Source organism: Lampris incognitus, chromosome 6, assembly GCF_029633865.1.
Source record: "Lampris incognitus isolate fLamInc1 chromosome 6, fLamInc1.hap2, whole genome shotgun sequence".
NCBI classification, from domain to species: domain Eukaryota; kingdom Metazoa; phylum Chordata; class Actinopteri; order Lampriformes; family Lampridae; genus Lampris; species Lampris incognitus.
Window position 1 is genome coordinate 16,111,128 of NC_079216.1, and position 13,503 is coordinate 16,124,630.

Genomic DNA, 13,503 nt, shown 5'->3' on the forward strand with positions numbered 1-13,503 from the left:
TACATCTCCAGACTCAGGAAACAGGCAGGCAACATCACTGCAGACCCATCACACCCTGGTCACAACCTGTTCCGACTCCTCCCCTCTGGTAGGCGCTACAGAGCACTGTACCCCAAAACAACCAGATATAAAAAAAGTTTCTTTCCATGGGTTGTTGTTCAAATGAATGCTTAACGCTGTCAATAAATCCAACCATTTTGTATATACTGTACAGTACATTGTATGTATACTGGTACGCTCTGTCATGTCCATCTACCTCAGGCATGTATGTAAGTAACCTGCTAACATCTATTTCAGCATCTCTGGTATATTCTCTGCATCAATGCACTTTATCACCTCTTACTTCACCTGTACATAGTCAATCCTTGTGTATATATCTGAAGATTGTTGTGCTGCAGTGTTGTTATTCTATGTTAAGTACACTGATAGAGCCACAAAACTGGAGTCAAATACCATGTAGTGCAAACCTACATGGCCAATATACATGATTCTGATTCTGATGATGGTGAGAACTTACCTCCACTGAGAGTGAGAGATGTCCTGATGACCACACAGGCTTTGCTCTGAACTGGACAACCAAGACACAAAGCAAACTGACATTAGTCAAATTACAGTATAACTGCAAAACCAAAATGCCAGTTAAAAGTTTCCTGACATTAAAAAAGAAAAGAAAAAAAGTCTCCTGGCCAGTAATACCAACTAACTTAACACCCTTGGATAAAATCATGCAACTATGGAAATATTTAGCTGGAGAAAATCTGCCAACCAAAGCAGCTTACAGTTGTACCTTTAAGTTTGTTTTTTTTAAAAGTGTTTAAAAGAAAAAAAATGTGGCTACTCACCGACTGCATAGCTAAATGGTGACCAGTGACTATCACCGAGCGTCTCTCTCCCCGGACCCCAGGGCCAGCGTAGAACAGTCAGAGATGCTTTTCATGTATTATTACATCAACGTTAAATAACCAGCACCGTTTATAACGTATTATTACATGGCATGTAGGGATTTATAATAAATAGACTTAACGCCAATTGTGAGTCCCCTAGAAAGAAAGTTTACCACACTTTATATCATATATCTCTTTTAAACTAAGAAATAGTGCATTTCTATTTTAGGTTAACATGGGAATAGTATATTTGAACTTTTCTGTAGACTTGATAGACACTTAATTCCTTTGCAAAGGCCAGTAATAATAAAATAGGCTTATACTTGTACTTGAAATGAAACTTTGGGTTAATACTTTTATTTACTTTATGTACTAATAAATACAGTTTTAGTTTCCAGAAACTTAGCGTACTTTTTAAACATAAGTATGCTGTAATAAATACTTTTAAAGTGTACTAGAGATGCTAAAAGGGTACCACTTTACAATAAGACTATGCTTATAAAGGGTTTATGAGGGGTTTATAATTCGTTTATTAATTAGGTGGTGGAGACTTTATAAATATGAAGTCTCCACCATCTAATTAATAAACGAATTAGGTGGTTGAGACTTTATAAATATCAATACACTGTTACTAATGATTTATAAAGGACAACCAAGATGCAAAGTAAACTGACATTAGTCAAATTATTTTATCCAATGTGTTATAACACATTGGATAAAAAGGGCAATAGTAACCTGTTGCTTGCCAAATAGTTAGCCCACATTTATCTGTGCTGTTCAGCCTCGAACCTCATTGGTTACTTAGCTAGCGGCTAGCAAGGTCTGAGCTTTAACAGGATATATAGAAAGTGCAGCGGCAAGTTGATCTTGCCAAATAGTGAGCCCCCATTGATATATGAAAACTGCATCATAACTTGTTTATTAATGATTATAAAGTATCTACATCCTAATTAACAGGCTAGTTATAAACCATTTGTAAATCCTATATATTAGGGCAGTCTTATTGTAAAGTGGTACCAGTTAAAGTATACCCTTTTCTAAAGAAGACAAACTACAGCTGAAGAGGAGACAAGGAGATCCTATACTGACACCGTGTGGCTGCTCGGGAGAGTCAAAGTCCAGCGTTACAGAAATACATCAACACTCAACATTGTGAAAAACTACAACAATAAAGTTTTTTTCAGTCATTTTGATTAATTCACAGTGCTGCAGCGTGTGCATTTGTACTGTGCTCCCTTACACAATGAATAACATAAAGAGCTCTGAAATGGGTACCGTTCAGCTTCTCTGCAGTCCTGGTAAATATCCAGCAACCAGAACAGTTTTGTTTCGTTTTGGTTTTTTTTGGTTTGTTTTGGTTCTCATTAGCTACAATTTTGTGTAAGATTTTGTTAAAGTTTCTCATGTGGCCTTATTGATCCAGATAGCTGTCCGATGCTCTGCCCGCACGGTCATTCACTTTTCACAGCTCCCCGCTTCCTGCAGGCCCATTTACCTCCACACCCACAATTAACAGATTAGATATTATGTCAAGTCCCCGCTGGTACGCTCAGCACTACAAGTACACAACACAGCCTTGACATTGAAGGAAAAAAACAATTCATCTCAGTATAGGATGGAAATATCTATATTCAACTTTCACTATATGATCTCCATAAATATCCGAGTCTCTCGCTCCAAAGCCACAGATGTAAAATAGTGCCTTGAAAATAATTCAGGTGGTTACTGAGGGACGTGAGTGGATTTGCTACTTTACAGCTTTTAGCGTATTGATGTAATTAAAGTAAGAGTGTTAATGTGAAGCCTCCAACTTTAAAGACTCTGTCGGACTGTCTGACAAAGACCATAATGAATACAGTCCCCCCCCCCCCAAACCTTTTTTTTCTTCCCAATTGTACCTGGCCAATTACCCCACTTTTCCGAGCTGTCTGGTCACCGCTCCACCCACTCTGCCGATCCGGGGAGGGCTGCAGACTACCACATGCCTCTTCCGATACTTGTGGAGTCGCCAGCCGTTTCTTTTCACCTGACGGTGAGGAGTTTCGCCAGGGGGATGTAGCACGTGGGAGGATCACGCTATTCCCCCTCCCCCCCGAACAGGCGCCCCCACCGAGCAGAGGAGGCGCTAGTGCAGCGACCAGGACACATACCCACAGCCGGCTTCCCACCCGCAGACACGGCCAACTGTGTCTGTAGGGACGCCCGACCAAGCCGGAGGTAACACGGGGATTCGAACCGGTGATCCCCGTGTTGGTAGGCAACGGAATAGACCGCTACTCCACCCGGACGCCCGAATACAGCGTCTTAACATGTGCATACCATCTCTGTTTGGAAATATTCTTCTTTCCCTTTTCTTGGTGCATGTTGTCCAGAACACAACTGTGTGTCAGAGTTGCAGAAAACAACAAGTTAGAGTAAATGTACTGCATGTAAATGAGGGGTCACATAGTTGGGTTGACAGTGTGTGTCACTTGTTGTGCAAATCAGTCAGCGGGAAAGACAAAATATCTCCTCAGAGGAAATGTATTGTAGCGAATTCGGGGGACAACGCAACCACAGGAACTGCCGCGGCCGGGAAGCGAATCCATATCGCCCGCACCGCAGGAGACATCGCTAACCGCTCGACTAAAGAGTCAGACCCGCCAGCCAGCGGCCAGCGTGTCTTCTTATCCATGCACGTTACAGTATGAAAAGAAGCGTATTTATTACAAAGCACTAATAGCAGGAAGTTGTCAGAAGTGAACATCATCATGTGAGGAAGAGCGAGATGTGTGACAGAGAGAAAACCCTCTCTGGATTATAAACGCCTTTGTGTGCCTTGTCCTCAGCATGCACAGTTGGGGTTGCCAGCTCCTTGAAATGGAAATAAGGAGCAGGGGACAGGGACAGGGGTTGGATGGACGGGGCGGCGCGGGCATAACAAATATAATGTGCCTTACACTATACACACACACACACACACATATATATATATATATATATATATATATATATAGATTATTTACACTACCGTTCAAAAGTTTGGGATCACCCAAACAATTTTGTGTTTTCCATGAAAAGTCACACTTATTCACCACCATATGTTGTGAAATGAATAGAAAATAGAGTCAAGACATTGACAGGGTTAGAAATAATGATTTGTATTTGAAATAAGATTTTTTTTACATCAAACTTTGCTTTCGTCAAAGAATCCTCCATTTGCAGCAATTACAGCATTGCAGACCTTTGGCATTCTAGCTGTTAATTTGTTGAGGTAATCTGGAGAAATTGCACCCCACGCTTCCAGAAGCAGCTCCCACAAGTTGGATTGGTTGGATGGGCACTTCTTTGAGCAGATTGAGTTTCTGGAGCATCACATTTGTGGGGTCAATTAAACGCTCAAAATGGCCAGAAAAAGAGAACTTTCATCTGAAACTCGACAGTCTATTCTTGTTCTTAGAAATGAAGGCTATTCCATGCAAGAAATTGCTAAGAAATTGAAGATTTCCTACACCGGTGTGTACTACTCCCTTCAGAGGACAGCACAAACAGGCTCTAACCAGAGTAGAAAAAGAAGTGGGAGGCCGCGTTGCACAACTGAGCAAGAAGATAAGTACATTAGAGTCTCTAGTTTGAGAAACAGACGCCTCACAGGTCCCCAACTGGCATCTTCATTAAATAGTACCTGTTAGAGCCTGTTTGTGCTGTCCTCTGAAGGGAGTAGTACACACCGGTGTAGGAAATCTTCAATTTCTTAGCAATTTCTCGCATGGAATAGCCTTCATTTCTAAGAACAAGAATAGACTGTCGAGTTTCAGATGAAAGTTCTCTTTTTCTGGCCATTTTGAGCGTTTAATTGACCCCACAAATGTGATGCTCCAGAAACTCAATCTGCTCAAAGAAGTGCCCATCCAACCAATCCAACTTGTGGGAGCTGCTTCTGGAAGCGTGGGGTGCAATTTCTCCAGATTACCTCAACAAATTAACAGCTAGAATGCCAAAGGTCTGCAATGCTGTAATTGCTGCAAATGGAGGATTCTTTGACGAAAGCAAAGTTTGATGTAAAAAAAATCTTATTTCAAATACAAATCATTATTTCTAACCTTGTCAATGTCTTGACTCTATTTTCTATTCATTTCACAACATAGGGTGGTGAATAAGTGTGACTTTTCATGGAAAACACAAAATTGTTTGGGTGATCCCAAACTTTTGAACGGTAGTGTATATAGATTATTTATATATATATTATACATAATAAGGAACAATTCCTTGTTTTAAGGAGCGGTTGGCAACCCTACGCACAGTAACATGTATGGCTCAACACATGTACAATGGAAGACCCAGATCAAACTTGTAGATTTAATGAAACAAAATGCATTTCAGTTCAATTAAAAACATAAAATTTTGTGTACTAGTTCCATAAAAAGCGCTAGCAGCCCAGAGCAAACACAAGGAGGAAGTTAAATTCTTTAGGATGTCTCAAACATCTTCTTCCTGTCAGCCTTGTCTTCAATGTTCTTACGCCAGTCTCCGACTGCCTCTGAAGGCTGCAGGACACAGAGATATTTGTGTATCAAGACCTGGGACTCTCCTAGGGAACAGATTTTGTTAAGCAGACCTGACTACCTGGCCTCTGCCTTTGGGAAAATACTCACCTCCTCTTTGACCTCCTTCTTGACTTGTTTGAGGTTGGCCCTCAGGTCCATGTTGACTGTGTGCTTGGAGCCCAGCAGAGCTTTGAGCATGGCGTCAGCGGACATGCGCACTTTCTTCAGGGCGGGCTTCTTGACGCCCGCCACATCCACGACTTTGATCTTCAGGTCATCGATCTGTAAACGAGGAGACGGTCAGGCGTGTAATCGCACAGCCCCCACACTTTACGAGAATGATGTTGCGTAATGCTGCTTTGGCAACGCACCTCCTTATCAGCCTTGCCCACTTTGGTAAGGATATCATACCTGTCCTCATCAATTTTGTCAATGGCTGCATGCAGCTGTTTGCATATGTTCTGTGGGGAAAAATACACACTCTTTGTTATTCGATTACAACTCATCGCTGAACAAGATACTCCAACAAAACTTAACTCACTGACATTTAAAACGGTTACAGTGTGCTTCACAATAATGTAGACACAATGATATGTTAAAGTTGTGGATCCAAATCTATCAGGAACACACACAAAGACAACACAAAGACAAAAACACATATCCAAAAACTACAAGAACACTTATCCAAACTAACACACATACAAGGCTCAGCGTTTTCGGTTTTTACTGATTTTCACGGAAAAATACCCAGATTTTTAAAGTGAATTTCATCCGGATTTTATGTTTCCACAGAGCCAAAAGTTGTTCCTCTTCGTGTGAGGTTATGTAACAGTGCCCTCTTGTGGTGAAATTCGGCATGCTGGATGGCTTTGAAAAATAAAAACCGAAAACGCTGAGCCTTGCACATATATCTAAACTAAACAAAAGGAACAAAAACAATCACTGTCCAGGAGAACGAACGCTAGCCAGGATGACTGTTGGAGCTGCCGGTCTGCATGGACTAGCAGTTAGCTTAGCCTGCTCCGCTTCCGCATCCTGTCAGACCGTCCTCGGTGTTTCATGTTCGGCGCAGCTCCGTGCAGGGGCCGTGGTCCCTGGGCCCACCGGATGCAGCAGACCAAGCTGCGTCAGCCGATCCAACGCTAGCTCAAACGCGGGATGACTGTTGGAAATGCTTGTCTGTATGGGTTATAGCTTAGCCTGCCCCGCTTCCACTTCCTGTCAGACCACCCTTGGTGTTTCCTCCTTGGGTGCTGATCCGGCAGGGCCATAGTCCCTGAGCCCACCGGATACAGCAGACCAAGCTGTCCCAGCCAGACACCCTTGACACACCTCCCCGTACTCCACACAACGACACCAAGAACACCACAGTCAACACCAGGCGAGGCCGCCGCCAGACCGCCCTCGGTGTTATCGGAACTGCCGGTCAGCATGGGCTAGCAGTTAGCTTAGCCTGCCCTGCTTCTGAGTCCTGTCAGACTGCCCTCAGTGTTACCTCCTTGGGCACAGCTCCAGGCAGGACCGTGGTCCCTGGGCCCACAGGATGCAGCAGACCAAGCTCTCCCAGCCGATCCAGCGCCAGCTCTCCCAGCCATCAAACGAAGACAAAACTTAGACGTGGACAAAGACACTGCATGGACGGTACTGGGTGAGGCTGCCGCGAACGTGAATTCACGCTGCCATCTTCCCATACCGGTACTGGATGAGGCCACTGCAAACGTGAATTTGCGCTGCCGTCTTCCCACCATCTTCTCGCAATCACTTTTTGCACATAAAAATGCAAAGCAATTTGGTGTCAAACAAAAAAATGGACAGAAAAAAAAACAGTAAGAGTGCACATGTGTGTAGAAAGTAAATGTGAACCCTGGTCAGGGTAAGGACACGTGTGTGCGTGTGTGTGTGTGTGTGATGGGCAGCGTTGGAGCAGAATCTAGCTCTCGTCTCCACACAGCTCTCATGTCATGTAGGTATTTGTGAAAGGTTAGTGAAGCCTATTCCAGATCTCACAATCAGGGCTGCCTGGTCTCCGCTTGTGTTTGGAGCAGGACAGTGCTCAGCCATGTAGGCTTTCTTCGCAGCAACAAGTTCCTTCTTCTCATTCTCTATCCAGTTAGCAGCGATGGCCAGCATCACACTCTACAGAGCATAAAGGGGAATTGTAGGACTTAGCAGGTTAGCATCAGTAAAGCTGCAGAGAAACACATACAAATGATAAAGACTGATAAATTATACAAAAGGTTGCAAATTTGGTATTGTTTGTTGAACAGATGCTTCCAGTTTTGTAAAAATCTATCTTTTCTTACGGCTCTTATTACCAAAGACTTCTTTAAAGTTTGTGATCATTTCATCTCGCTCTCTGTCACTTCTCTGTGATCAGTGGTCCACTGTTCATATCCCATACTGAGCCTGTATTGTAATCTGGTGCAATGTGTTAGCACAGGCGCTTGGTGTCGTACAGTTGTACTAGACAAGCGTCATAGAAATGCAGTCACTTATTCATTCATGATCATCCTATCTGTCTCCGCATCACCTCTCTATCATCGTTAATCATTCCATCTCACCCTTTCCCTCCTTTATCAACCATCATCTCGAAAGAAGCCGGTCGTGAGAAATGTTCTTCCGATCTACTCTACTGACCTGCTTCTACTGACCATGACTGAAAGGTTGATGTCTATTCTACTGTTGTGCCACGCCGTTTCTTTGGATGAGACCACCCGCTCAAGAGGGTAAAATGCTGGGTGTAAACCTGCACTGCTTCCTGTCAGCTGTAGCGATGGAAATCGGGGGATGAATTGGTTCCCTCTGCACCCTGCCAGCCGCTCTGCTTTGAGTTACTTGAGAATGCCAAAGTACAGAGACGGCCCAGCTGCCCCGAGACCGCCACATGACTCATTAACGAGACTCCTAATTGGTAGCTTTGACTTGATCTCCATTTCACCCAGTAGATCTGGAGACTATTTCTGAGTAGCGCCGCATGTGGCATCGGCCCTCACGCTGGACACCACATTCTGCTGTGTAAGAAGCACAGCGGCAGTAAGTGATCGCTTATATGAAGGATCGTAACTGATATCTGGATCAAACTGCTAAATATAAAAGGCTGCAGGACCTTGAAACCCTGAATCCGATTAATCAGGTAAAGGCGACGAAAGAATAAATGAACCGAGTTCCCCTTAGAGATGCTCCTCGACACGAGACGCGGTTGACTTTAGATTAGATTAAAATAGATTAGACGAAATGAAAGTAAAGGCGGGTATTCTTCAAAAAATATCAACTCTCTTTATCAGCCCAAAATCCAAACTGAGCTTTCTGGTCCGGCTAGCTGTCTGGTAATTACCAGTATGTTGTGTTTGTATAGACAAAAGCAGATATTTGACTATGCTAGTCTGAGGCGTCTCACACCAGCCTAGTAAAACCTGATTAAATGAACAATTGTGCGAGTTGTTTTTATCATCCGTTTCTGTTCAGGTCTTTACAGAGTTTCTTCTTCCGGCCCACCAGCCCCTACCAACTCCACACTACCTGGTGTAACTGATAAATAACCTTCATCACTTTGGAAACCTCACAGCTGTTGCAGTGATGAGGCCTTCCAGACAGTTTGTCAGACGGTTTTTGCAGTTAAATTATTCGTATTTCACGTCGGCACACGGTTGTGTTTGAGTTCTTGAAATGATTCACTGAGGTTGTAACAAGTGCTGAGGCTTCAACGGTTGTGAAACTCAGTTTACGAAAAACAAAATACTGGATCAAGCAAGAAAATGTATCCGGCCAATTACCCCACTATTCCGAGCCGTCCCGGTCGCTGCTCCGCCCCCTCTGCCGATCCGGGTATGGCTGCAGAATACCGCATGCCTCGTGATCCTCCCATGTAGCGCGTGGGAGGATCACGCCATTCCCCCCAGTTCCCCCTGAACAGGCGCCCCCGACCGACCAGAGGAGGCGCTAGCGCAGCGACCAGGACACAGACCTACATCCGGCTTCCCACCCACAGCCACGGCCAATTGTGTCTGTAGGGTCCCCTGACCAAGCCGGAGGTAACACGGGGATTCGAAGCGGCGATCCCCGTGTTGGTAGGCAACGGAACAGACCGCTATGCTACCGTGAACCTTTTTTATTAGAAAGAATAAAACAGGAAGAAGAAGAGCAGAGCAGACTGTGTGTCTCCTCTCCAGATGCCACGGATATGCAGACTCTACGCTCCACCTGCTGAACGGCAGAACATGCAGGATGGAACTGAGTCAGGGGACTCAGTTAAACTACGACCTTTTGTATCATTTATCAAACATGGGCTTTATTTCTTTTGGACTATCTGCAAACCGTCACACACACACACACACACACACACACACACACACACACACACACACACACACACACACACACACACACACACACACACACACACCCCACACACAGTAAACACACCCCACACACACACACACACACACACACACACACACACACACACACACACACACACACACACACACACACACACAGGTCTGGCTCCAAACTCCCCAGCATGTACTACAAAATGGAAAAACAAATACCTTCAGATGATGCTTGCGGCTTGACGTCATCTTCTTGCTGTGAGGAGTGACGGATGAGAAGTCAGACACAACAAACTCCACATCCCAGCACACACTTCACTATACTTCACTAGGGAATTTACTACAGCCAAACCAAACACACGTTAAAATAAAAGCACAGCATAACTCCACGAAGCCGTTCGCACAACAAGCATGAGGAGGAGGAGGAGGAGGAGGAGGAGGAGGAGGACTCACTCGTGAGACATGTTGGCTGCTTCTTCACTTCACAACCTGCTGGAAGAGACAAACAGGGCAGAAACAGAACCGCTTGTTAGGACCACGAGGACACATCTGTTCCTGATTAGCGGGGGGGGGGGGGGGGGGCTTAGATGTCGGTATCGATGCGGACGCCCCTGTGAAATGTGATCTGTCGAGGAGGTGATGGAGATGCGAGTCGAGGGCAGCGGCGGAGCTAAGTTTGGAGGTGGAGGCGACAACGTCAACAAGGGCGCGGGTGATAAGTAACTCTGCAGATGTTCAAACAAACAACATGCGACACGGCCGGCTCGGATTTCCATCCCACGGATCGTTTGGGACCCAAACGCTTACTCCGCGGTATTCACCGTGAAGCTCAAGAGCGGGGCCGGCGGGCTTTGTGCCCCGTCAGCCCCGCTTCAGAGCTATCACCACCGGAACGCATGCGGACAACGCCGCCCGCACAACCGAAATACTTCACGCTGGCAGTACAACAAGGTGTTCCTTGTTGGTTCTCAGACGATGGAGTTATTAAACTGTGAACGATGGCAGCTGCAGGCTGGTTACAGCTCCAGCCAGAGACACTCAGAGCTCCAACCAGAGGGATGGAGAGCTCCAACCAGAGACACTCAGAGCTCCAGCCAGAGGGATGGAGAGCTCCAACCAGAGACACTCAGAGCTCCAACCAGAGGGATGGAGAGCTCCAACCAGAGACACTCAGAGCTCCAACCAGAGGGATGGAGAGCTCCAACCAGAGACACTCAGAGCTCCAACCAGAGGGATGGAGAGCTCCAACCAGAGACACTCAGAGCTCCAGCCAGAGGGATGGAGAGCTCCAACCAGAGACACTCAGAGCTCCATCCCTCTGGCTGGAGCTCTGAGAGTCGGACCTTCAGCAGATGAAGGACTCCACCGTCCACAACACAAACACCGAGTGCAAAGTACAAGCCTAGCCAAATTTGCACACATCAGCCAACACAATAACAAACAAAAACAAAACAAACAAGTAACGTTTAAGTAAGTGATCCACCCTGCTCTCATTTCTAACTTTGCTAATTAACGTGCCCACAGGTCAGAGGTCAAGGCTCTTTATCACTGTAACACGTTACCAGAGGCTGGCCCCAAAAAGACAGACGCAGTCTCTCGCACGTCTTCGCCGTTAAAACAAGACTTGTAACTCGCCGCAGCGGACCCGGTATCGGTTTACCGGCTCAGCCCGTCAAGCACGCAGAGATGGAGCGAAGGAAAGGGTCTCACCTACGAAAAGAAAGACGAGGAGGGCAGCGGAGCCTCGGTGGGAGAAGGGGAGATACTGGCGAGTCGCGGCAAGAGGAAATCACACTGGGTTTATATGGAGGTCAAATTTGGACCCGGGGCTCCTGTTTATGGAAATGAAGGCTCCCCAGACCAATAGCCCGGCAAGCGCCTGAAATATCATCATCCCCTGCCAACGCAGCTCATAAATCAGCCATCTCTAAGCCCCGAGGAGGAGCCCGGAGGCGGGTCGATTAGGGGATGGGATGCCGCTTGGACATTAAAAAAAGAAAAAAAAAAGAAAGAAAAGGAGAAAGGGTGGAGAGGGGACAATGATTCTGGCAGAGTTTAAAACCTTCAGCTAATTTCCATTCTTCACCAAAACAAGTAAGTTATGCAGAGTGATTATTTTTCTTTCTTTTCGTCTCGTGGAATTTGGGTGTTAGATGACAGAAGAAGAGACGGACATGGGCTCGCCCACAGGCATCCATTGTCATTTTTTTCCCTCGTTATGAATCTGTTTTGTGTGTTATAGTACATCATAGTCAGAATACTTTATTCATCCCTGCTGATGTCATAAGCAACCGGAGTTACTTGTGACATCAGTATTTGTTGTATCATCCTACAGCCAAACAATACTGGGCAAGCAAACCGCAAGTTCGTTACTGTTCCACTAGTTTTGCCCTGTAATTTCCCCCAAGACATTCATGGCACACAGTGAATGTTTATTTCGTGACTGATGGGCATTATTTCACCATCGATACCCTCCAGTCAGTGTGTTACTTCCCACATCCTCCTTCAGTACTGCAGAAAATACCCTGAACACCTGTTGGATTGGGGGGTCAATGCTCATATTTCTGTTACTTTTGATGAGGATTTCATTTTTAACATGTGCCTGCACGTTGTTTTTAATGACAATAAACTGAATAGAATAATGATAAAGATGATGACGATGATGATGAGGATTTATTTCCAACATGTAAATAAGCAGGCTATAACATACAGATAAGCCATTGCCAGTAATCTGAAGTGATCAACAAATCCGCACGTCAAACTCGGCAAACAAATATCCGTATGCATCGGATTATTTGCTACATGTTGGAAAAAGAGTAGGAGGAAGTATTTTTTTCCTACCCCTTCTCACCTACTCTTAAGTTAATTCAGCTACTATAGATTTCAGAATCCAGTCCCGCTGTACTGTATTGTTCAAATTCAATGCAAGTGGTGCTGCACGATAAAAACTCAACTATTGTGAACAATAAGAGAGAAGAAAGAAAACAAATCCCATCAAAAACACCCGAGAAAGAAGAGGAAAAAAAAAGAACAGAGATGTCTAAAAGTTAAGCATTTAGTGTCAGAATGTGCTGTGACTTTTATAGGCTGTGTTGAAAATTGCATACTGATTGCCAACAAAACACACGAGTAAGTTCAAAATGGCATGTGGCATCCCGGGTGTCCCCCTTTATAGAAGCTGATTTCAGCAGTGGAATACTTTCCACACCAGTTTTCCCAAGGGAAGACTAGCCAAGAGCCAACGCCTCCTCCAGAGCCTGCTCACAGTACAAGGCCCAGAGATAGAGGGCAAAACCAAGTTGAGCTTTGCAGATGCATGATAATGCATCACCCAATTTACCTGGATGGAAGTTGTCTCTCGAGTAAAGTTGACCTCCGACTCTGTGAGACGAGCACAACAATCAAAAGTTGAATAACACTGCAATGCTTGTGAAAAACTTTTTCGGCTCATAAACAATAGCTGCACGCCTGTGTTCGTCTGTCATGTACATCAATTGGTAACACTCGGACAAAACTGGATTTTGAGGCTTCTGAAAAGGCAGACAAGTTGCAGTCTGCTGTCCCAAACACACCTCTCGCACTAACATGAGAAGCTGCTTAAAGCCAAACCAGCATGCAACAGTCAACAAGGCCCCATGCAGGACAACAATTCACCCATTTGGTACACCTGTAAAGTCTTCTGCCGGTAGACCCTGGCTGCCTCCAGGTTCCTGTGAGTGAAGGAGTGAGAAAAACGGGTTCAAAAAGAGAGAAACTAACCTTTAA

General features: G+C 45.1%; 1 protein-coding gene across 4 annotated transcripts; it reads right to left on the reverse strand.

Moving 5' to 3' along the window:
• Positions 1-5,208: 5,208 nt before the first annotated feature.
• LOC130113830 (troponin I, fast skeletal muscle-like) lies at positions 5,209-11,551 on the reverse strand. 4 transcript variants are annotated; one of them, XM_056281490.1, is made up of 7 exons: positions 11,449-11,551; positions 10,192-10,227; positions 9,958-9,994; positions 7,418-7,546; positions 5,782-5,871; positions 5,519-5,692; positions 5,209-5,410 (listed from the first exon to the last, which is right to left on the reverse strand). In XM_056281490.1, the coding sequence occupies exons 2-7, from the start codon at positions 10,200-10,202 to the stop codon at positions 5,333-5,335; spliced, it is 519 nt and encodes a 172-aa protein (XP_056137465.1). In that variant the 5' UTR covers positions 10,203-10,227; positions 11,449-11,551; the 3' UTR covers positions 5,209-5,332. The 4 variants fall into 4 exon arrangements, with proteins under 4 accessions (XP_056137465.1, XP_056137466.1, XP_056137467.1 ...); XM_056281491.1 differs by having other exon boundaries at positions 10,192-10,230; positions 11,449-11,530; XM_056281492.1 differs by having other exon boundaries at positions 11,453-11,514.
• Between the last annotated feature and the right edge of the window lie 1,952 nt (positions 11,552-13,503).